The sequence below is a fragment of the Chiloscyllium plagiosum genome, chromosome 13 (assembly GCF_004010195.1).
Source record: "Chiloscyllium plagiosum isolate BGI_BamShark_2017 chromosome 13, ASM401019v2, whole genome shotgun sequence".
In the NCBI taxonomy this organism is placed as follows: Eukaryota; Metazoa; Chordata; class Chondrichthyes; order Orectolobiformes; family Hemiscylliidae; genus Chiloscyllium; species Chiloscyllium plagiosum.
In genome coordinates, this window is record NC_057722.1 from 39338734 (window position 1) to 39362553 (window position 23820).

Sequence of the window (23820 nt, forward strand, 5' to 3'; positions counted from 1 at the left end):
CTTCTCTCACTTTCATTTCTCCCCTTTTTCTCTCTCCTCCTATGAATCCTTTCTCCCCTCATTCCTCCACAATCAATTGTCTAATGATCTCTCCCTGCCTTTTTCTAAGATCCTTGCGTATTCTCTTTGTCCCACAGTCTTCTCTACTTCTTACCCAACATGGCAGAACAATATCGCATAAGGAAGTCTATCAAAGGTTACCCAGCCAGCAAGGTTGTAGAGTAGAGTTAAAGTGAAGTGAAATTTTACAGTTATGAAAGGGCCAAAATCAACTGATCAGTATGCTAGAAAAGGGAAACAGAAGGTGATTTAGACCTTCTTCTTTTGCTCTTGTTTTTCCCATTAAGTGGGGCCAGGACTCACATTAGCTTTTCTCCATGTCCCCCAAGTTTTAAGTTTAGTGATTGTAATGAAGTCAGCTAGGTGGACCTCATAGAATATGATTTCCCTGATTGGGGCTGTCAGATAAATAGTGTAGAGGGAGCTTTACTCTGTATCTAACCCCATCCTGTCCTTGTCCTGAGCATGTTTGATGGAGACAGGTATAAACAGAAGTGCCAGAGGTTCTGTTCATTTCAGAGCTGGCTCTGAGGGAGTTGGAGCAGTGTCAAGGTCGCTCCGCATGTAAATAAAGGGTGACTTGGTGACAAGATACTGGCCTCTGTTTCATCAAGCATCTTGAAGCCCTTCTCCTCCAGAACCTTTCAGATCGCGAGCATCCACCTTCTTGTTCTTATCTTTCCAGTAGGGTTCACTGAATATCTTTCTTAGAATGTGATTTTCCGTTTTTTGTTAAATAAGCCCATATTATCTCAGTCTCCTCTCCTGATCCTTCCTGAACACTTCTGTAACCTGGATTTTCTGCCGGTTGCTGCAAATCTAGGCCTTCTCAAGGCATAACAAATTCATCTTAACATCCTCATCTCTGCCATGACTAATCATCCTTCCACTTTCTTCAAGGGCCAGGCTTTGTACCTACAAAACAGTACAGATATACACAGCACTGAAAGACCTGCCTCATTCACCAGGGTGGTAGATTCTCAAATGCAGAGGAGATAGATGTCAGCCTCCACTAACTCCATTCAACAGCTATCCAGTAAGTGACTTCCCCTCTAGCAACTAGCTTGTTGGATAAATCAGAATCAAGAACCTAAAGGGAGGATGGTACACACAAAAATAAATTCAACTGTCTATAGCTCAAAATATTCATTAAACAATTTCATCTAGATTTTTTGAGGTAGGTGATTTCCAACAAACTGTATGAAATTGCTACTTATTATTTTGAGCTCTGGCTAACTGGAGTGTTGCTTTATTCAATGGATGTGATCTATATGAGCAAAACTGTGTATCTCTGTAATCAATCAAAATGAAACATTATCATTGCACAATGCAGAGTTTGAATCTGAAAGTATCAGCAAGAACACTGAATTAAATGCCCAATCAAAAGGAAGGGGAAAGAAAGATAGGAAATCAGAAGGGATGTGAATCCACATTTGTAAAAGTTCATTTTCAGAGTTTCCTTAGCATAAGTAATTACCATGTTATTAATTGGAATTACACTGGAATTCACACAAGCCCAAACTGTTTCTGTAGATTTTAGTTGCTACTCACTGTTCATCTATGTTCCCCAATTTTGTGCCCTATCACATACTTTAATGCTGAGCTTCACTGCTGGATATTGGTGGAGCTTTGGAGAAGCATTCTGGTTGCTACGGTTAACTGCATATATGTAGTTGTCAGGAGTTGCAGTCCAATTTACACATAAAACAATGGTTGAATTACATCTGCTCCAATATTTCCACCTTCTCGTCTCACTTCACCTGATGACAACATGTAGAGTCAGCATCATAGAGCATGGAAACATACTCTTCAGTTTGACTCTTGCATGCCAATCAGATATTCTAAATTAGTCTGGTCTCATTTGCCAGGATTTGGCCCATATCCCTTCCTATTCAAGTACCCATCCAGATCCCTTTTAAATGTTGCAATTGTGCCAGATTCCACCACATCTTCTGGCAGCTCATTCCATACATGCACCATCCTCTGTGTGTAAAGGTTGCCCCTTAGGTTCCTTTCAAATCTTTCCCTCTCGCCTTAAACTTATGCCACGCAGTTTTGGACTCCTCTACCCTAGGAAAAAAGACCTTGGCTATTCATCCTTTCCATGCCCCTCATGATTTTATAAACTTCAATAAGATAACCCTTCAGCCTCTGATGCTCCAGTGAAAATAGCCCCAGCTTATTCAGCCTCTCTCCATAGCTCAAACTGTCCAAATACAGCAACATCCTTCTAATTTTCTTTTGCACCTTTTAAAATTTAACCACATCCTTTTTGTGGCAGGGAGACCTGAATTGAATGCAGTATTCCAAAAGTGGCCTAACCAATGTCCTGGACAGCCTCAACATGACATCCCAACTGTTACAGTCAATGCACTGACCAATAAAGGCAACCATAACAGACACCTTTTACACTCCACCTTCAAGGAACTATGAACCCGCACTCCAAGGTCTCTTTGTCTTGCAACACTCCCCCCGGATACTACCATTCAGTGCATCAGTCCTGCCCTCATTTGCCTTACCAAAATGCAACACCTCACATTTATCTAAATTAAACTCCATCTACCACCCCTTGGCCCATCTGATCATGATTTTCGCTTCCCCGGTCCCCAACGCCTTATTTTCACCATGGACATCCAGTCCCTGTACACCTCCATCCCCCATCACGAAGGACTCAAAGCCCTCCGCTTCTTTCTTTCCCGCCATACCGACCAGTACCCTTCCACTGACACCCTCCTTCGACTGACTGAACTGGTCCTCACCCTGAACAACTTCTCCTTCCAATCCTCCCACTTCCTCCAAACGAAAGGAGTAGCCATGGGCACCCGCATGGGCCCCAGCTATGCCTGCCTTAGCCATGGGCACCCGCATGGGCCCCAGCTATGCCAGGAGTAGCCATGGGCACCCGCATGGGCCCCAGCTATGCCAGGAGTAGCCATGGGCACCCGCATGGGCCCCAGCTATGCCAGGAGTAGCCATGGGCACCCGCATGGGCCCCAGCTATGCCCAACTTCTCTTTCCAATCCTCCCACTTCCTCCAAACGAAAGAAGTAGCCATGGGCACCCGCATGGGCCCCAGCTATGCCTGCCTCTTCGTAGGATATGTGGAACAATCCACACCCTGAACAACTTCTCTTTCCAATCCTCCCACTTCCTCCAAACGAAAGGAGTAGCCATGGGCACCCGCATGGGCCCCAGCTATGCCTGCCTCTTCGTAGGATATGTGGAACAATCCACACCCTGAACAACTTCTCTTTCCAATACTCCCTCCAAACGAAAGGAGTAGCCATGGGCACACGCATGGGCCCCAGCTATGCCTGCCTCTTCGTAAGATATGTGGATCAGTCCATCTTTCGCAACTACACTGGCCCCACCCCCCACCATTTCCTCCGCTACATCGATGACTGTACCGGCGCCGCCTCGTGCTCCCACGAGGAGGTTGAACAGTTCATCCACTTCACCAAAACCTTCCACCCCGACCTCAAATTCACCTGGACAGTCTCAGATTCCTCCCTCCCCTTCCTCGACCTCTCTATTTCTATCTCAGGCGACCGAATCAACACAGACATCTACTACAAACCGACCGACTCCCACAGCTACCTGGACGACACCTCCTCCCATCCTGCCCCCTGTAAAAACGCCATCCCATGCTCCCAATTCCTTCGACTCCACCGCATCTGCTCCCAGGAGGACCAGTTCCAAAAACGCACATCCCAAATGGCTTGCTGGAAAAGCGCAGCAGGTCAGGCAGCATCCAGGGAACAGGAGAATCGACGTTTCGGGCATGAGCCCTTCTTCAGGAATGGGGAAAGTTTGTCCAGGCTAAGATAAAAGGTAGGGAGGAGGGACTTGGGAGAGGGGCCCTATCACATTTCCGACGCCCCTCTCCCAAGTCCCTCCTCCCTACCTTTTATCTTAGCCTGCTGGACAAACTTTCCCCATTCCTGAAGAAGGGCTTATGCCCGAAACGTCGATTCTCCTGTTCCCTGGATGCTGCCTGACCTGCTGCGCTTTTCCAGCAACACATTTCCATCTGATCAAGGCCCTGTTGTATTCCAAGATAACCTTCTTCACTGTCCACCACATCACCTATTTTGATGACATCTGCAAATCTAATTTTCACATCCAAATCATTTACATAAATGACAAAAAGCAGTGGATCCAACACCAACCCTTGTGGCAAACTGCCGGTCACAGGCCTCCAATCCAAAAATCAACCATCCACCCTCTGTCTCCTACCTTAAAGCCAATTTTGTATGCAAATGGCTAGCTCTCCTTTGATTCCTTATGATCTAAATTTGCTAACCAGTTTCCCATGCAGAACCTTGTCAAACCCCTTGCAGAAGTTCAAATAGACATTGTCCACTGCTCTGCCTTCATTGATCATCTTTGTCTCTTCTTCAAAAACCTCAATCAAGTTAGTGACACATGATTTCCCATGCATAAAGCCATGTTGACTATCCATAATCAGTCCTTGCCTTTCTAAATATATGTAATCTTGTCCCTCAGAATCCTCTCCAAAAATCTTCCCACCATTGACATTCGGCTCACAGGTATATAGCTCCCTGGCTTTTCCTTACCACCTTTCTTGAATGATAGCATCATATAGCCACTATCCAGTCTTCCAGTCCTTCAACCATGGAAATCGATGATACAAATATCTCAGCAAAGGGCCCAGAAATCACTTGTCTAGCTTCCCACAAAGTTCCAGGATACACCTGATTAGGTCTTGAGGATTTATCGATCTTTATGTGTTTTAAGACCTCCAGCACGTCTTCTTTTGTAAAATGGACACTTTTCAAGATATCACTATTGATTTCTTGATTTTAATTCTGTGCACAACCTGAAAGGTTAATTTGTTTATACATAAATTCACTTCTAACAGTTAACACATAAGCTATTAACATAACTGGAAAGAAATTCAATACAAGGTAAATGCTACCCGTACATTTGAAAAAACTATTGCAAACCACGGCTTGGTATTTGATGTGCCTACTTGATATCAAGCAAGATATCATTCACAATAACATACAAAAAACTGTGGATGCTGAAGATCTGAAACAAAAACACAAATTGCTAGATAAACCCTTCTGATGAAGAGTTACCAGACAGGAATGCTAACTGTTTTCTTCACACAGATGCTGCCAAACCTGCTGAGTTTCTCCGGCAATTTCGGTTTTTACTTCATTCACAGTGCCTTAACTTATATGTGATATCTTTAGAATTAATATTAATAAAAAATGCAAATCAATCTTGCCAGAAACAATTCTTAATCTCAAAGCACAAAAGGAAGCCTTTACATATCAAGAAATGCAGCTAGGCAAAAGCAATGCATTTCAACATACTGGACAGATGGTATTCACAGTTCCAGATTAGGATTTAAATCTGGATTTTCTAATTAATTTTATTTTAATATTGGTATTCACTCATTTATTTTAAACAAATAATGCCAGTTAGAAATTTATGCTTAGAGTTCTATTCTTTTCCATACACGTTTATCTCTATATATATCTCTATATTGTAATTAAAGATAATGCATACGTATACACACAATTTCTTGCTGGCCAACTCACCTGATAATGTGCCTGTGCTTGCTGTGTTGAATTCAGGGATACATTGCACAATTTACAAAGTAATGGCCTACAGAGGTCTGCTAAAATAGGATCTTGGGGTGCATCAAAGGAAGGTACTTTCTCTTGTGACAAAATAACAAGCTCTGATTGAGATGGTTTACACATCTGTGCGGGTAACAACTGTGAGGATCGTGACATCACTGCAGATGAGGTAGACTGAAGATTCTGGGGTTGCTTTAAGAGTAGAGGTTCAATAGCAAGAGGTTGCAAAGTCTGGGGCAGAGTTGTGTGGCGATATGGCTGTTGGCACATTGTTGATCCAGAACGTTGATCCAGAAGCAGACTTTATCTTTGTTTCTGGGGCTAAACAAAAAAGCAAAATTAAATATTTATAATATACTGTTGTTTGCCTGCACTTCCTGTCTGTTAAAAAATTATCTCCACGGAAAGTCAATTGCTTCTCTCTCAGCAGAAATACTGCATAACCTATGTGCTTCCAGCATTTTCTGTTCTGATTATAGATTTCCAGCATCTATAATTTTGATCTTGTACTTGGTGTTTGCATTACTCGACTTTATGTTTGTCAACTGTACTCGTTATAAATTACAAGTACATTGGCATTGATACTGTTAAATACCCGATCACACTGACTGCCAGGATTTTCTAGGCTGTTTATCAGCTGAGATACCAACCTGACTCACGAAGTTTTAATCTGAGATCTAATAATTATTAGACAGCGTATTAGTGGCTGGCAATCAATGCAACAAGGAATCATAGATTATAATTTACACATAGGAATTTATAACAAATAAAGTTGACAAAAAAATGCAACCATTAACTGGCATGGCCATGAAGTGTAACACCAAAATACTATATCTTTTATTTTTCACATTTTCTTTCTTATATTTAAAGTCTAAACTGCAGTTATCTCTTCGGCCCAGTTTATTTAGAAACCACAAGTTCTCCTGCTACAACTCACTGTGATCACCCCATTTTCATCAGTGAGAAACCAGTTTTCATTCCCAATACATAAATTTTCAAGATGGTCTATTAAAATAGTCAAGTTCAATCAACCTGGTAAGATCCAGTATTTTGGAGGTCTCATGTTATCCAGTCTTCCCTATGATGCAATAGGTACTCCCAAATATTTTATAGCAATCTTTTTGTCAAATATATCGGAGCGATGCACTGCAAATCCCAACTCCCACCCTCACAAACTCTGCAATAACTTCCTCTCCAAATCCATCATCCTTCTTTCCATGCCCCCACCTCATCCTCATACCCCTACTGTTTTTGTGACCCAGCTTCTTACTGAACAGGACTTCCACTTTTGAAGAAATTTACATTAAAGCAAGGAACATTTTCTCCTAGTAACCCCCGCTACTGATTATTCTTCTTATGATAATAAATAATTTTTATTCATCTCTTTGGATGTGCTATAGCACTCTCCCAGGCATGTGGGACTGAAATCTGGACTTTCTGCCCTGAGGTAGGCATATCACACTGCTCGAAAGACCCTTCTTCCACAATTATATGCTCCCTATAAGGAGCAGAATTTCCATAATTGTTGAAATGACACTCCATTACACTTGCATGAACAATGATGCCATGCAATTGCCATTCCAGTCACAGGGAAGTACTTACCTAAGCTTATTTGTACAACTCTTTTTAATATCCACCCCCTCTCCAACCAAATTATGCAACTTTGGCCTCCCACCTCATGGAGAATGGATAGGGTAAAAGCTGGGGGAAGATGGAAAATGAATGTGGAGAGGAGGAGCATGAGATGGGAAAGGAAATTTCATGCAAATTACTGTGGGACACAAGAGAACAGAGATAAATTGAGCTTCACAAAGACGGATGTGCTTCCTTATGTTGTTTCAGTGTTCCTGATGCTATTCATTTGTAATGCAGTTCAGAAATTACAGTACTTCAATGAGTACATGTCCAGATGACTCTGAGCAAACAGAGAGCTCAAGATATCTTTGCGGTTTTAATATTCCTAAATAGGAAAGTGAATAGTATCCCCCAGACCTTATGTTTTTTTTTAGATTACCTACAGTGTGGAAACAGGCTCTTCGGCCCAACAAGTACACACCGACCATCCGAAGAGCAACTTATGCAGAGCTCTGTTCCATTTCCTTAAATCAGGAGTATTTCCATCCTTGGTGAACTCCCAGGAAGTTTCCCACCAACACGTGGCACATTATTGGCATATAGATTCAGTGTAAAAACTTCCAAAAATGTCACACCTTGTTGATTGGCATGTAACTGAAATTTTAATGGCATACTTCATAATTACTGTGCAATAGCCTTACCAGTCCTGAAACGTTCATTTTAAATTTGAGGAATTTTCAAATTTTATCATGATTAGAAGTTTTACATATTTACAAACTTTTATTCTGCTTTTAATTTTTGGTTTGATGGTTATGAATATTTCAATATGCTTGATTGTTTACCTGTTCACTGACATCCCTGCTGCTGTGTGCTGGATCTATAGTGCCATGAAGAATCTAGGAATTTCCATCATATATTTCAGAAGATATTCAGGCAGAGATTTCAAGGCCACCAGAAGTTACTAGTGACAAAATCTTAACCTACACATTCAAAAGCCTTTTCAGCAATTAGCAGCAACACCAATGAGTACATTCTTGCTGTTGTGATGATACAAGACAGTGAAAACTGCAGCAAGTGTGTTCTTCTTATTGTAATGGTGCATAGCAATGTTGTTTTTCTCACTGATAAGTATTCTAAAATGGGAAGCAGTGATGATTGAACCTGGACTGAAAGCCATAATTTGAGAGAATAACATGGGCCTACAGGATGCATAAATATCCTTTCGCTGTATTAGAATAACTAAATTTCAAATTTCAAGGATCCTGATAGTGTGTGTATATAAAACATATAGAGAGGAAAAGCTTTCTTAGTTTATGAATTAGCTACACAAGTCAAGATGGAGAACAAATGACCTTTGGTTTTGACAAACTATGGCCCAAGAGTACATTTTAGACATTTAGAACTCCAGGTCTCAGCACCAGTCTTAAGACTTCCATGGGTACATGCTCAGGGTGTTACACTGGCAGGAACCTGCTGAGGCTTGGGGAAAGAGCACACACATTATCACCCCCCCCCGCCCCCCTCACAGAGGACATAACATTCAAAATAGTGCTATATGAAATGCAGAGATCTTTGTGCTTTATATATATAGTCAATAAAGATATACTGTTCTTTTTCAAAATGTCTGAACTCGTTTTCTGCTAATTGGGTAAGTTACCCCATTAACAGTTTTTAAATGTTTGGCCATATTATAACCTGAAGAGTCCATATTTTCTAATATTTTGTAGGCTAGAACTCTTTATGTCTTGCCTCTGTAAGGTAGATAAGCAGGAGGCTGGAAGAACACAGCAAGCCAGGCAGCATCAAGTGGTGGAGAAGTCAACATTTTGGGTGTAACCCTTCTTCAGGACACTGAAGTGTTGCCTCTGTGAGCACATGTTGAGCAAACCTAATTGTTGTGAACAAGATTTAGTCCCTTTTCACCACTCATTAGCTATAGTTCTTTGGAACTCCTTAGAAAGTTAATCTGCAGATTATGGCTAAAGCTCAACTGCCCTTCCTTCGATCCAATTCAGATTCTGAGCTAAATATTCAAGCTTCATGAAATGGTTGATACAGTGTCAGGTTCTTTAACTCAAATAGATTTGTTGCAATTTTTCATTACCATTCCCAACTTATGATTTCTTTTTCCATGTAGTCAGGGCTCTGCCTATGTAACAATAAAATATTATAACACTTTTGTACACTTCTATATCACCTCTGGAGGTGATAATCTTGAAGTTTGAAGACTTCTTGGGTGGTTGTGTTGCCATGGTAGCATGTTGAAATTTATTGTACAGTTTTCACATTGGAGGTAATATCACCAAGTAATTTGTGATATGATTCACCTTCAGGAAGAGGCGCTTTTGTTTTATCTGGTTTCTGTCCATATTGCTGTTGCCAGCTTGTGATCAGGTATCAGGTATCCTCCCACCACTGTGGTTTTTAATGCCTTTCTTTTTCAGACAATGACAGCACTCTTAGAGTGTCAAACAACTTCAAGGTTTTAAGCTTGGCAGATTATAGCATTCATTATTCAATGCTTGAGCAATAGACTTTTTTTTATTACATTAACAGTTTTGTGCATTCATTGAAGCTCAGGAAAATGTGAACAAAAATTGATATCTAGTTGCCTACTCACTTTTAATTTGGTCCCAATAAACATTTTAGATTGGAAGTTGTTAACTTTCTCAATGCCTTAATTTCGATTGAGAGTCAGCATCCTGTGGATTGTTCAATGTAGATTCAAATCAGTTGCCAAAGTGTAAGATAGATTTCAGGGTGTTTTAGGTAAAGAAGGCTGAATTTATTTTTCTTTGTGTTTTTAGGGCTGAAAGTAAAGATATTTCTATGATGTCCTTCATTGTCATGATTATTTATTTCAACAGCTACCTCCTTGTATTTGTTCAGCAAGAAGATTAGCTGTGTTCTTAATCAGGTAGATTTTTGGTTCCCTCTCCTTGCTAGTTTGCAGTACATGAAGACAGTTCTTCTTACGACAGTTTGCAATGTTGGTGCTTAAGATTTCTGCAAGTGCCACATTAGAGAGGTATGGGTGCTTTGGTTTTTTTGTAAGTACCATATTAAAAAAAGTCTCATATGCTGGACAGCAGCTCTGTAGCATACAGTACATTCTGTTCCAATAAGGATACAGTATACCTCATTGAGGTGGTGGCAGGATGGGCTTCCAATGGCATCTCCTCTGAATCTCTGATGCAATGCCCAAATGTCTTAGTTGCCAACCTATTGCATGCACTGCTATGCATCCAGGAATTGCCATTAACCATGTCATGGGAATAGCTGAGTCCACACATTCAATGGTTTTGTTACCTATTGTATCTTGAAGTTGGAACTGTTGGTACATAAAGGAGGAAAGTTTATTTGCTGTTGGAGGAGGGAAATCAATAGAACACCTGGAGTCAGGCCAATATATGGAAATCAGCAAGCTTGGTCATGATGAGGAAGAGAGAAAGCAACTCTCCAACATACCTCCTGCTACAGGCAAATGGGAGAGGTTGCAAAGCATATCTGACAATGTGGCTCTGAGCCAGCATGGTGAGTGAAAGTCCAGCTTTTTTGGTTGTATTCTTTAATTCCACTGCAGTTGATTAGTTTTCTACAAAACTTTGTCACTAAAATCCATATGACATCATTCAAATATGCACAGAGAATTACTGGAGCATTCTGAAGTAATAGAGTTTTCTTTTCAGCGAAAGGTGAAATATATACATATGAAACATGAAGGACTGCAACTTATCTGAATGTACCTGATATTCTACTTTCCGGATGTGCAGCCTTCAACAGTGTTTTATCCTCCAGTATCCATATAGTATTATCTGTTAAAGAAAAAGTAAATGATTTCCATTATTACTGGAACAACAATTCCAATAGTTACAATAAGGTGTACAGAACTGTGAAACAGAATTATTTTACATCCAAAAATAAAACCAGATAAGGCAAAAATTGAACTAGTTCACAGTGTTTTTCAAAAAAGAGTATCTGCATCTGCTGCTAGACCTGACTCAGCAGTGGTTCTATTCCATCAGTCTAATATATGGTTGATTTTGAGTACTCTGCAAAATACCTCAACTACCTTCTCACAACAAACAGACATAGAGGTAAAAGAAACATTGCCATTTCTGGTATCAAAGTCCCTCTGACTCACCTTTTTCTGCTTCTCCCATTTTGCTTGCTGCAATATTTGTAATTATTGTTACTTTTCTTTGGATTTGATGGGTGATTTTACAGCTGGATGCTATAAGACCATAAGAATAAGGAGCAGAAATTAGGCCATTCAGCCCATCGAGACTGCTCCGCCATTCAATCGTGGCTGATAAATTTCTCAACCCCATCCTCCCACTTTCTCTCCGTAATCCCTTAATCCCCTTATTACTCAAGAACCTACTTTCCTGCATCTTTTCCTACCCATTTATTTGGGTTAGGGACCAACACTATTATACACTTTTGCCTGCACCAGTGGTTGAGTTACAAAGTTTATCAGGTTATTCTGTCTGTTTGATCATTATCAATTACATTATGGCAAGTGTTGCTCAGGACCACACCACAATTTCCAATGTGCTCTCCTCTTCTTCCAGATCCCCAATAAGCCAAATTGAATTATTTGTTAAGTTAGTTCAGTTTACATGCTTCTTTAAAAAGGGTGTTTCTGATTTAGTCATTGTTGCCAGCTTAATTAATTGCTATCTAATTTTATTTAATAGTATTATTTTTCTTTTAAAAAATAAATTAAATCCTCCACTTTCAATGGAAAATATAGATATATCCACATTGCATGTTGTGTTGCAGTTCACTCACAGTCCAAGGTGCTGCAGCAACAAGCACTTTTACAAGTATGTTGTAGCTTGGACCTATGAATACTATGAAAGAGGCTCCAAAGGTCTTTCCATATGTATTTGACCATGAATTTCCTTTGTTCTTACCATCTGTCATTGATGTGTGTTGAAAGAATTTGTAGATTGTTTAGTTATGAATGCACCTTCCTTGGCCATCAAGTTCTTAGGTGGGATTTAAAACCTGAAGGTCTGACTCAGATGCACCAAAAATCTCCCCTCCTCCTCACTTACTACCTGACAAAAAGTCCAGCCAGCTCTGTAACTATTTATTTAGTTACTGGCCTGGCATCCTTATTCATGTGTCTCCTGCTCCAACATTATTTACTTACCTCTGTGGCTGAAGGGTTCAGCTCTGTAATTTTTTTCATTCTGCCAATAGTAGCTTTGTTTTTTTATTTCTCTAACAAATTTTGATATTACTTCACTTAATATTTGTTTACTCTGCCAACCCAAGGATAGCTGTTGGTCTGTAGTTATTATTTAACTAACTTCATCATTCTAAAACAATATATTTCAAGTCGGCTCAAAAAAAGCACTTGTACCAGTCTTTTCAATGACGCCCACTTCAGGAAATGTCACAATTATTTCCTCTCATTACCCTCTGACAAACTGAGCAATGCGAAAGGATATCAGCTGGGATACTGTATATACGTAGCTAATTTTTTAACTTAATTTAGGAACAAGACATTGCCTGGGAATGAGTGAGAAAAGAATCAATAATTTTAAGTGGTCTTCGGTATTTCCCGGATGATTTTTAAAAGAAAAATGACATATTATAAAAGCAATAGAAACAGATGACGATTGATGTATTTTCCTAACCCGAGAGCAATTGGAAGCAGTCTTGTTTTTATTAGAATTCTGTCTTTGGAAATAAGTAAAACGGTGGGAAAGGGATTCAGATTCAATGTACAGGGAACTAACGTTGGCTTCCATAGAGCTCAAAAAGAAAAAAAGGCAATCTCATCTTTCGAGCAACAGTGCCTTCAATGTCAACATCTCTTGTTTCGATGCATCAAAAATCCAATGTAACCAAGTAGTTATCAAAGTTAACGAGAGCGCTTTGAATATCAGGATATTACTTATTCAACGAAAATAAACGCTGCATTTTATGGTAATTTCTAAGGAGTCCTTAGATATACCCATTAACCTTGTCTGCTGCAAATCCTGATGCACAAATATTTCTGCAGCTGGCAATTTCTGCAGTTATTTTTGCTTATAGCTTTGACTGCCTTACATTCATCGCCATTTTCCCCGTGCACCGTGTCCTCTGAGAAATTATTTACAGCTTCCAACAAACAGATCGGATGGCCGGCAATTACGGGGAACGCAGGGTGAGACCCCATCCTCCACACTCACACCAGATCTCTTACCGTGAAGGGAAAGGGGCAGAGTATGATGGATGAAGGAGCGGCGGTAGCCTCTGGGAGCCGGGCACTGGCGGATTGATCAGACGGGGATAGCGCTGCCGCTTCCACCTGGCATCGTGCGGGCGGCCAGGAGGATGCTGGGAAGAGCACGCGGGCACCTTCCACATTCCATTCCTTTCAAAGCGATTGTCCGGGCTCGAGGCGTCCGAGCGAGCCCGAGGCTCCGGCTAACGGTGGCGCCGGGCGGCAGCGAAAAGCAGGCGATTAGGCGCTGCCTCCTGCCACAGAGGGAGGGAACATGGTTACTATGGTGAAGCCTCAGTGATTCGTTAACGGCGCTAGGAGGTTGTGATTGACCGGGAGAACCTGCATGGCAATGGGGCTAAGGGCGTGCATAATGTTAGCGATGTTTGTAGCTGAAGTTGGTTGACAGAATAAAGGAAGAGGCACAGCCTCCGCATACCTGAGACAATAACTTTTTGAAGTATTTAATGTTACGTCGGTATCCTTCAAGGAGGGGATGTAGATGAGTAGCATTTATTACATTTAACAGCTATTGGTCTCGAGCCCATAACTGATCTCGATCTCACATCATGTTTATTAATGGCGTCAGTGTCGCCATTAATAAACAACTTGTGTTTGAGACCCCCTTGATACCAGGTAGCAACTTTGTTTCTTTGCCGGTGATGGACGGAATGTTTAAGGTGGCAGATAGGCTACCCATCAAACACCCCATTTGATGTTAAGCTTCTTGAGTGTTGCTGCAGGTGCACACATCCAGGAAAGTAGACAAAATGTTATCAGACTATCGCCTTGTGCTTTGTAGATGGTGTTCAGGCTTTGGGGAGCAAAATCATTGCACAATTATCAGCAGATCAGCCCCTGATTTGCTTTTGCTCTTGGAGCCACGTAATCATATAGATGCTTCAGTTTTTGGTCAATGGTAATCTCCAGAATGTTGATGATGGATTCAGTGATGGTAATATTGTTCACATTGTATTATAAATGTTAAGGTAAATGTTTAGATTTTGACCTGTTGGGGATCGTCATTGGTTTACACATATCTTACTTGCCACTCATTAGCCCAAGCCTAATTGTTTTTAAAAACGTCTTTCTGCGTGTGGGGACGAACTGCTTCATTATCCTATGAATTATGAGTGGTGTTGAAACTGCAATTATCGGCAAACATCCACACTGCAGATCTCAGATAAAATTGAGTATAGTTCTATGTTAACAATGCTTTTATGAATTCACTCAGCTGTACATGTATTTTACAACTGGCATTGATTTTGGTATCCTTATGAAGTATCCTCGTGTAGCTGACGTATGTTAGGGGTGGAGATACATGTAATAGATTTTAGGTTGAATTTAGTCTTTCATTTCCCATACAATACAGTGCCACCAGCAAGATGCTATTCAATGGTAAGGGGAATGAGGCTAAGTTAGAAAACATTGTTTTTTTTGCTGCTGTCTGGGTTCGGTTGATTACTAATATATAATCCATTTGTCAAACTTTCCACCTTTGTATAGGGCTGTTATTGGAATTGTTGAAAGCTCCAACAAATAATACATCTTAACAGTCCTCGATCTCAATTCTTTGACTCAGAAATTAAAAAACCGTTTGTGTGAGTTTGTATATCAGCACCATTGCATCTTTTTCCAGAGATTCCACTACTTGCCCAATTCAATGGAGGCCCACTCTTACCTATACAGTTATGACCAGAGCATCTCTTTTGCAATGGTTTTCAATATGTACTGTCACTTTGGAGGTCTGCTGAAGATTCATCCTTGGTCACTCCTCTTCCTTATTTAGATATCACCCTATGACAAATTATAGGGTTGGTTTCCATATATTCCTTGATGAGCTTCACTTGTTTTGACTTTCTCAATATCTCTGTCAATAAAGTTGTTCAGCATTCAGTATTGGATGAGCCTTAAGTTCCTAAAGCTAAATGTGGGGAAGATAGAACCCAATGACCTCAGCTCTAAACACAAGCTCAACTCCTTTTCCCTCCCACTATCTCAGGCTGTACTGGACTTCACAACTTCTGTGTCCTGTTTTGCTCAAAGTTCAATTTCTATTCTCATGTTCTCTGTTACTTTGCCCGCCTATCTTAATTCAGCCCATCTCCAATTAAACCTTCATGTGTACTTTCACCATGTCTCCAAATTCAATTACTCCAATAATTTATGTGCTGTTCTGCTACCTTCCACCCAACATAAGCTCCAGCAGCCTTGATAATTATCCAAAACTCTTTGTCCCTTATTCTGTGCTATGTGGCACTTCTCCAGCACCTTTATCTTCATTCTCACTAGTCTGTGCTGACTTCCAATCCTCCACTGCTCATGTTTAAAATTCTTGTTTATTTGCTCAAATATTTCAATGCAATCTGTAATATGCTCCAATCTCACATCCCCTCTCCCAATTCCCATGAACTCTATTCCTCTGACCCTTCAGAAATGAGATAATGAGAATCCACAGACAGTATATTCCTGTTAGGATGAAAGGAAAGGCTGATAGATATAGGGAATGCTGGATGACCAAAGAAATTGAGGGTTTGGTTAAGATAAACAGGGAAGCATATGTCAGGTAAAGACAGGGTGGATCATGTGAATCCTCAGAAGAGTATAAAGGCAGTAGGAGTATACTTAAGAGGGAAATCAGGAGAGTGAGAAGGGGACATGAGATAGCTTTGGCAAATAGAGTTAAGGAGAATCCAAAGGGTTTTTACAAATACATTAAGGACAAAAGGATAACGAGGGAGAGAATAGGACCCCTGAAAGCTAAGCAAGACGACCTTTGTGTGGAGCAGCAGGAGATGGGGGAGATACTAAATGAGTATTTTGCATCAGTGTTTACTGTGGAAAAGGACATGGAAGATACATGATGTAGTGAAATAGATGGTGACATCTTGTAAAATGACCATATTACAGAGAAGAAGTGTTGGATGTCTTGAAAGTCATGAAAGTGGATGAATCCCCAGGACCCTGATCAGGTGTACCCGAGAACTCTGTGGGAAGCTAGAGAAGTGATTGCTGGGCCCTTTGCTGAGACATTTGGTATCATCGATAGTCAAGGTGAGATGCTGGAAGACTGGAGGTTGGCTAATGTGGTGCCACTATTTTAAAAGGTGGTAAGGACAAGCCAGGGAACCATAGACCGGTGAGCCTGAAGTCAATGGTGGGCAAGTTGATGGAGGGAATCCTGAGGGACAGGATGTATATGTACTTGGAAAGGCAAGGACTGATTAGGGATAGTCAACATGGCTTTGTGCATGAGAAATCATGTCTCACAAATTTGATTGTGTTTTTTGAAGAAGTAACAAAGAGGATTGATGAGGACAGAGCAGGAGACATGATCTAGAGGGATTTCAGTAAGGCATTCAACAAGGTTCCCCATGGGATCCTGGTTAGGAAGATTAGGTCTCATGGAATACAGGGAGAACTAGCCATTTGAATACAGAACTGGCTCAAAGGTACAAGACAGAGGGTGGTGGTGGAGATTGTTTTCAGACTGTGACCAGTGGAGTGCCACAAGGATCAGTGTTGGGTCCATTACTTTTCGTCATTTATATAAATGATTTGAAAGTGAGCATAACAGATATAGTTAGTAAATTTGCACAGCGAAGAAGATTACCTCAAATTACAACAAGATCTTGATCAGATGGGCCAATGGGCTGAGGAGTAGCACATGGAGCTTAATTTAGATAAATGTGAGGTGCTGCATTTTGGGAAAGCAAATCTTAGCAGGATTAATACATTTAAAGGTAAGATCCTTGGGAGTGATGCTGAACAAAGAGACCTTGGAGTGCAAGTTCATAACTCCTTAAAAGTAGAATCACAGGTAGCTAGAGAAGTGATTGCTGGGCCCTTTGCTGAGACATTTGGTATCATCGATAGTCAAGGTGAGATGCTGGAAGACTGGAGATTGGCTAATGTGGTGCCACTATTTTAAAAGGTGGTAAGGACAAGCCAGGGAACCATAGACTGGTGAGCCTGAAGTCAATGGTGGGCAAGTTGATGGAGGGATAGCGAAGCAGGTGTTTGGTATGCTTTCCTTTACTGATCAGAGTATTGAGTACAGGAGTTGGGAGGTCATGTTGCAGCTGTAGAGGACATTGGTTAGGCCACTGTTGGAAAATTGCATGAGATTCTGGTCTTCCTATCGGAAGGATGTTGTGAAATTTGAAAGGTTTCAAAAAAGATGTATAGGGATGTTCATTGGAGGATTTTAGCTATAAGGAGAGGTTGGGGCTGTTTTTCCCTGGAATGTCGGTGACTGAGGAGTAAATCATAGAAGTTTATAAAATCATGAGGGGCATAGATAGGATAAATAGACAAAGTCTTTCCCTGGGTCGGGGAGTCCAAAACTAGAAGGCATAGATTTAGGGTAAGAGCGGAAAGATATAAAAGAAACCTAAGGGGCAACCTTTTCACACAGAAGGTCGTGTGTGTATGGAATGAACTGCCAGAGGAAGTGGTGGAGACTAGTACGATAGCAACATTTAAAAGGCATCTGAATGGGTATATGAATGGGAAGAGTTTGGAGGGATATGGGCTGGGTGCTGGCAGGTGGGACTAGATTGGGTTGGGATATCTGGTTGGCATGGACGAGTTGGGCCACTGGGTCTATTTCCATGCTGTACATTTCTATGACTCTACGTTTTTCTCTTCCCCAATCAGCTAGTCCTAAATTTCATCTGACTTCACATTTTTGTTGTTGCTTTATGCTGTTCCTTAAAATTTACCTCTGTAACCTAGCTTTTGTATTTTTTTTTCATTTGTGGGATGTGAGTGTCATTGGCTGGCCAGTATTTATTCCCCATCCGTGGTTGCCCATGAGAAGGTGGTGGTGAGCTACCTTTTTGAACCGCTGCAGTCCACCTGCTGTGGGTTGACCACAATGCTATTAGAGAATGGCTACCAGGATTTTAATCTGACAACAGTGAAGGAACAGCAATATATATCCAAGTCAGGATGGTGAGTGGCTTGGTGGGGAACTTGAAGGTGGTATTGTTCGCATGTATCTGCTGTCGTTTTCCTTTTCAAATGCAAGTGATCATGGGTTTGGAAGGTGCTGTCTGAGGATCTTTGGTGAATTTCTGCAGTGCATCTTGTAAATTGCTGCTGCTTGAGCACTGGTATTGGAGGGAGTGGATGCTTGCAGATGTAGTGCCAATCAACAGGCTGCTTTGTCCTGGATGGTGTTAAGCTTCTTAAGTGTCGTTGGAGTTGCCCTCATCCAGGTAAGTGGTCAGTATTTCATCATGTTCCTGACTTGTGTCTTATAGATGGTGTACAGGCTTTGTGAAATCAGCATATGGGTAACTTGCCTCAGTATTCCTAGCCTCTGACCTGCCTTTGTAGCCACTGTGTTTACATGGTGAGTCTAGTGGGGAATTCAGTGATGGTAACACCATGTCAAGGGGTGGTGGTTAGATTGTCTCTTATTGGTGATGGTCATAGCCAGACATTTGTGTAGTGTGAATGTTACTTGTCAGCTCAAGCCTGGAAATTATCCAGATTTAGTTACATTTCATCAAGGACTGCTTCAGTATCTGATGAACTGCAAATGGTGTGGAATATTGTGCAATCATTAGTAAACATCCCAACTTCTGACCTTATGATGGAGGGAAGGTTATTGATGAAACAGCTGGAAATGGTTGGGCCTATGACACTATCCTGAGGAACTCCTGCAGAGATGTTCTGGACCTGAAATGACTGACGTCCAATAACCATGCTATCTTCCTCTGTGCCGAAGAATTTGCCTGATACCCATTGATTCGAGTTTTGCTATGGCTCCTTGATGCCACACTTAGTCGAATGCAGCCTTGATATCAAGGGCTGTCACTTTCACCTGCCCTTTGGAAATCAGCTGTTTTGTTTGAACCAAGGCTATAATGAGGCCAGGAGCTGAGTAGCCCTGTGGAACCCAAACTGGTCATCAATGAGCAGGCTATTATTGAGTAGGTGCTGCTGGATAGCACTATTGATGACACCTTCCATTATTTTGATGATCGAGAGTAGACTGACGGGGTGGTAATTGGCTAGGTTGGATTCATCCTGCTTTTTATGAACAGGACATAACCGGGCAATTTTCCATATTGTCAGGTAGATGCCAGTGCTGTAACTGTACTGGAAGAGCTTGGCTAGGGGAGCATCAAGTTCTGGAGCAAAAGCCTTCAATACTATTGCCGGAATGTTAACAGGGACAACTGGAGTAGGCTGAGATGGATTATCCACTTGGCACTTCTGGCTGAAGGTTATTGCAAAAGCTTTAGCCTTATTTTTTACACTGATGTGCTGGGCTCTTCCATCATTGAGGATTGGAATATTTGTGGAGCTTCCTCCTCCAGTGAGTTAAGTATGCAACACCATTCACAAATGAATGTGGAAGGACTGCAGACCTTAGATCTCATCCATCAGTTGTGGCATCGCTTGGCTCTGTCTATCACTTGTTGCCTATGCTATTTGGCATGGAAGTAGTTCTGTTTGGTGGCTTCACCACGTTGATACCTCATTTTCAGGTATGCCTGGTTCTGCTCCTGGCATCATATCCTCCACTAGAGTACAGATTGTGCGGGAGTACAATTCCACTACTGTTGATGGCCCCCAGCACCCCATGGATGCCCAGTCTTAAGATGCTAGATCTGTTTGAAGTCTGTCCCATTTAGTACGGTGATAGTGCCACAAAACACAACAGAGATTATTCTCAATAAGGTGGAACTTTGTCTCCATAAGGGCTGCGCAGTGATCACTCTTACTGGTACTGTCAGCTGGCAGATTGGTAAGGATGAGGTCAAGTATTTTTTTCCCTTATGTTGGTACCCTCATCACCTGTTGCAGACCCAGTCTAGCAGCAATTTAGGACATGACCAGCTCAATCAGTAGTACTGCTGCAGAGGCACTCTTGGTGATGGACATTGAAATCCCCCACCCAGAGTACATTTTGTGTCCTTGCCATCCTCTGTGCTTCCTCAAAGTGTTGTTCAACATGGAGGTGTACTGATTCATCGGCCGAGGGACAAAAATACATGGTAATCAGCAGAAAGTTTCCTTGCTCGTGTTTAACCTGAAGCTGAGGTCCAGAGCCAATGTTGAGGATTCCTAGGGCAACTCCCTCTCACTTATATCACTGTGCTGCTACCTCTACTGGGTCTGACCTGCTGTTGGGACAGGACATATCCAGTGATGGTGATGGTAATGTCTGTGACATTGTTCTGTAAGGTATGATTCCGTGAGTATGACTATGTCAGGTTGTTGCTTGACTAGTCTGTGAGACAGCTCTCCCAATTTTGGCACTAGCTCCCAGATATTAGTAAGGAGGACTTTGCAGGATCGACAGGACTGTTTCTGCTGTTATCTTTTCTGGTGCCAAGGTGCCAAGTTGTGGAAAGCGAGCCTGCATCTGAGCATGACACTCTGAGAGGACTCCCTGAGGACAACCAACTAAGTCTTCAAAGCCAACAGGGTCAACTACACAGCTGGATCCCTCCACCTCAGCTATGGATATTGGGACTACACTTAGACATAGTGGGAGAGGAAGGAAGATAGTAAACTTGCTAAGTGCATATAAGTGGTTCCGGTTGAAAAATAGATCCTTATCTCTCACAAGCATCTAATTTTTTGATTGCAGTTAACTTTAGATGTCGGGGATCCTTGTACGTGATTCTGAATACTGCAGCTAAAGTGTTGCACTTTAATGTCAACAACACCATGGCTACAAGCACCGTGCAAGGACTATCGTAGGGCTTACTATCCACACATCCACATTATCACATCCGCACTTGCACCCACTCTGAGTGAAATGTCAGAATTAGTGATGATTCAGCATATTTCTGTAGGCAATGTTGCATTTTAGCTAGTGAACTTCAAACACAATAACTGACAACAGGTGTGGAATCCAGCCAACAAATTATGTGCCAACGCTGGCTTTTTCTTTGTTTGGAGGAAAGATGTCATTGGACTTCAGAAATTACGTGAAATTGTGAAAGTAATGTTAAGAGAAATGGTCGCAAGGAGACTTGAGCTGTGGAGGGCACCAAGGAAGAATTGCATGCACCAGAAAGTGGGCTGAAAGTGGTAGTCATGAGGGGACTCGGGCCATAGCCGATGGCTGAAGAGAGGAGCAATCACCTGGGAGCTTACCAAAGTTATCATGGAGACCGGCCGCATGGGAACTGGGGCTGTGGGCATCTTTAGGGAAGTACAGTATGCTAACATAGTCAGTGAGGAAGTGTACACCACAGAGAGCATTCACTGAGGGGACACGGCCAGGAACAGTTACTAGACTCGAGTAGTGGGAAAAAATTCTGCTGGTGGGAAAACAACATGATGGGCCAATTTGGAGTGATGGGACCATTTGATGAAGAGACAGGATGTTAGACTCTGTACACTGAACATTTTGATGCCTATGTAATGTGGCTGAAGACGTAATGGTACCAGTTTTCTTGAGTACTATTGGAAGCAAAACCTTTATGATTCTAAGGAGTCTGTTACAACTAGCGAATCCCATGGAGAAGACATGCCAAGAACTATGTCAAGATTAGAGTGGTGCTGGAAAAGCATAGCAGATCAGATAGCGTCTGAGGAGCAGGAAAATTGATGTTTTGGGTAGGAGCCCTTCATCAGGAATCCAGGAGCCCATCACCCACGTTGTGGCTGCCTTAAAGAGGTTAGAGGAATATTGCAAATTTGGAGGGTTCCTCCACCCATATGGGGTGATTTGATTTGTGGCCTCCAACATGGAGCCATCCAATAGAAGCTACTAACAAGGAGAGACCTGGATTTCAATGCAGCGTTCGAAATTGCTACCTCAATGGAACTGGTGCCAGCAAATTAGTACAGTTGAGTGACGATACCTAGGTGCATAAAATAGCGGAAACAAAACGGAGTGCAGTACAAAGTGTAGAATGCTGCCAATGTGGCAGGAGTGGCCACCAAGGAGTCAATGTGTTGGCTTTGAGAAGCCCAATGCCAGAGGTGTACCAAATGGGCAATTTTGCCCTAAATTACCAAGTATAACACAAGCAAGAGAAGGGGTGCTTAAAGGCAACAAATCAGAGGACATGGCGTAAGATACATGCCGCCAGCCAGCAAGTAGACAGAGAGTCAGCTTGTTCTGTGGGAGGAGCAGAAGGCCCAGAGGCAGCTGAGTTTTGGTCAAACATCCTATCAATATGGGATGAAGCTGATTGTTTCTGGGTCCTTCCCAATTAGAGGATAAGACAGTAAAGATAGAAGTGGGTACAAGTGCAGTGGTGTCTCTGATTCCCGAATCAATATGTAGGGAAAAATTAAAGGCACTGCCATTGAAGCCTACCAAGATTACACTATGGACATATTAGGAACAAGTGGTGCCACTGAAGGGCTTTGTACAAGTAAAAGTACAGCTAAGGGACCAGTGAACCAAACTGCCTCTATATGTAGTGAAGGGCAACTACCCTGCATTGTTTAAATGCTTCTGATGATGGACTTAGTCCTGAGAAGAAGACTTGTCATAGAAACTGCCCAGAATTACACTTTTACCTGTAGGAGGTGGGAGTTATTCATACCAGACGGGTGTTTAATGTGGGGAATGAGAGTTGTTAACCCTCCTCCGTTAAGATCTGAAGTGCTGGAACAAGTGCACCAAGGGTACCTTGGTATAGTGCAAATTAAAGAAATAGTGAGGAGTTACTTTTGGTCACCGAATATGGACTCCCAGATTGAGGACAAAGTGGGATCATGCAAATCCTGTGCATTAGTAAGGAAGGCGCCGCCATTGTTGTCCCTTCACAAGTGAAATCAAGAAGGTCAGAAGATCAGAAGAGTGGGAACCTCAGTCAAGGGTATTCCAAAGCAGAGAGACTGTTAGCCTGGAGTTATACTTTGCTTACAATTAGGTGTGGAATGTGACAGCTCAGAAGTATCGTTTTCCAGTTTCAGGAATGAAAAGTGATGTAGAAAGAGTAAAGCAGGTGAGACTTCAGTGTGTCTTTGCATTACTTTGCATATCTAACACATTGGGCCCAAATGATGCAAAGTATATAGCGGTCATGATTGCTTAGTGCCTTAATTTGTAATGTTTATGGTTGCCAAAAGAACAGCCTTCCAAAAGACTCCAACTTGATGACAAACGAGTGGCATTACAAACTCATTTCATGCATGTTTAATACAATTGTCCCTAGCAACATGTCAGACATAAATGATTGTATTCTGCCCATGAAGAAAAGTACAATAACTGACTCTACCCACTCTGCATGCAGTGGCATCCATTTTGTCCCCTTACCACATAGTTGTGTCACAAAGCTAGTCCCTTTTTTTCTAAAAGCTGTTCCTCGGCTCAAGGATACTCTGTTCCTGATTTTTTTCACAGGAGTTATAAACTGGGCT

General features: G+C 41.8%; 1 protein-coding gene across 2 annotated transcripts in view; it reads right to left on the reverse strand.

The window, feature by feature from the left end:
* zmat3 (zinc finger, matrin-type 3) overlaps window positions 1-13906 on the reverse strand; it is a 39758-nt gene extending 25852 nt beyond the window's left edge. Inside the window, exons 1-3 of one of the 2 annotated variants that reach the window (XM_043702230.1) lie at window positions 13450-13905; window positions 10994-11062; window positions 5631-5993 (exon numbers count right to left, since the gene is read on the reverse strand). In XM_043702230.1, coding sequence (XP_043558165.1) covers window positions 5631-5942 — 312 coding nt within the window. In that variant the 5' untranslated portion in view covers window positions 5943-5993; window positions 10994-11062; window positions 13450-13905. Of the gene's footprint in view, window positions 1-5630; window positions 5994-10993; window positions 11063-13449 lie in introns of both variants that reach the window. The other variant, XM_043702231.1, reaches the window with a different exon arrangement.
* Between the last annotated feature and the right edge of the window lie 9914 nt (window positions 13907-23820).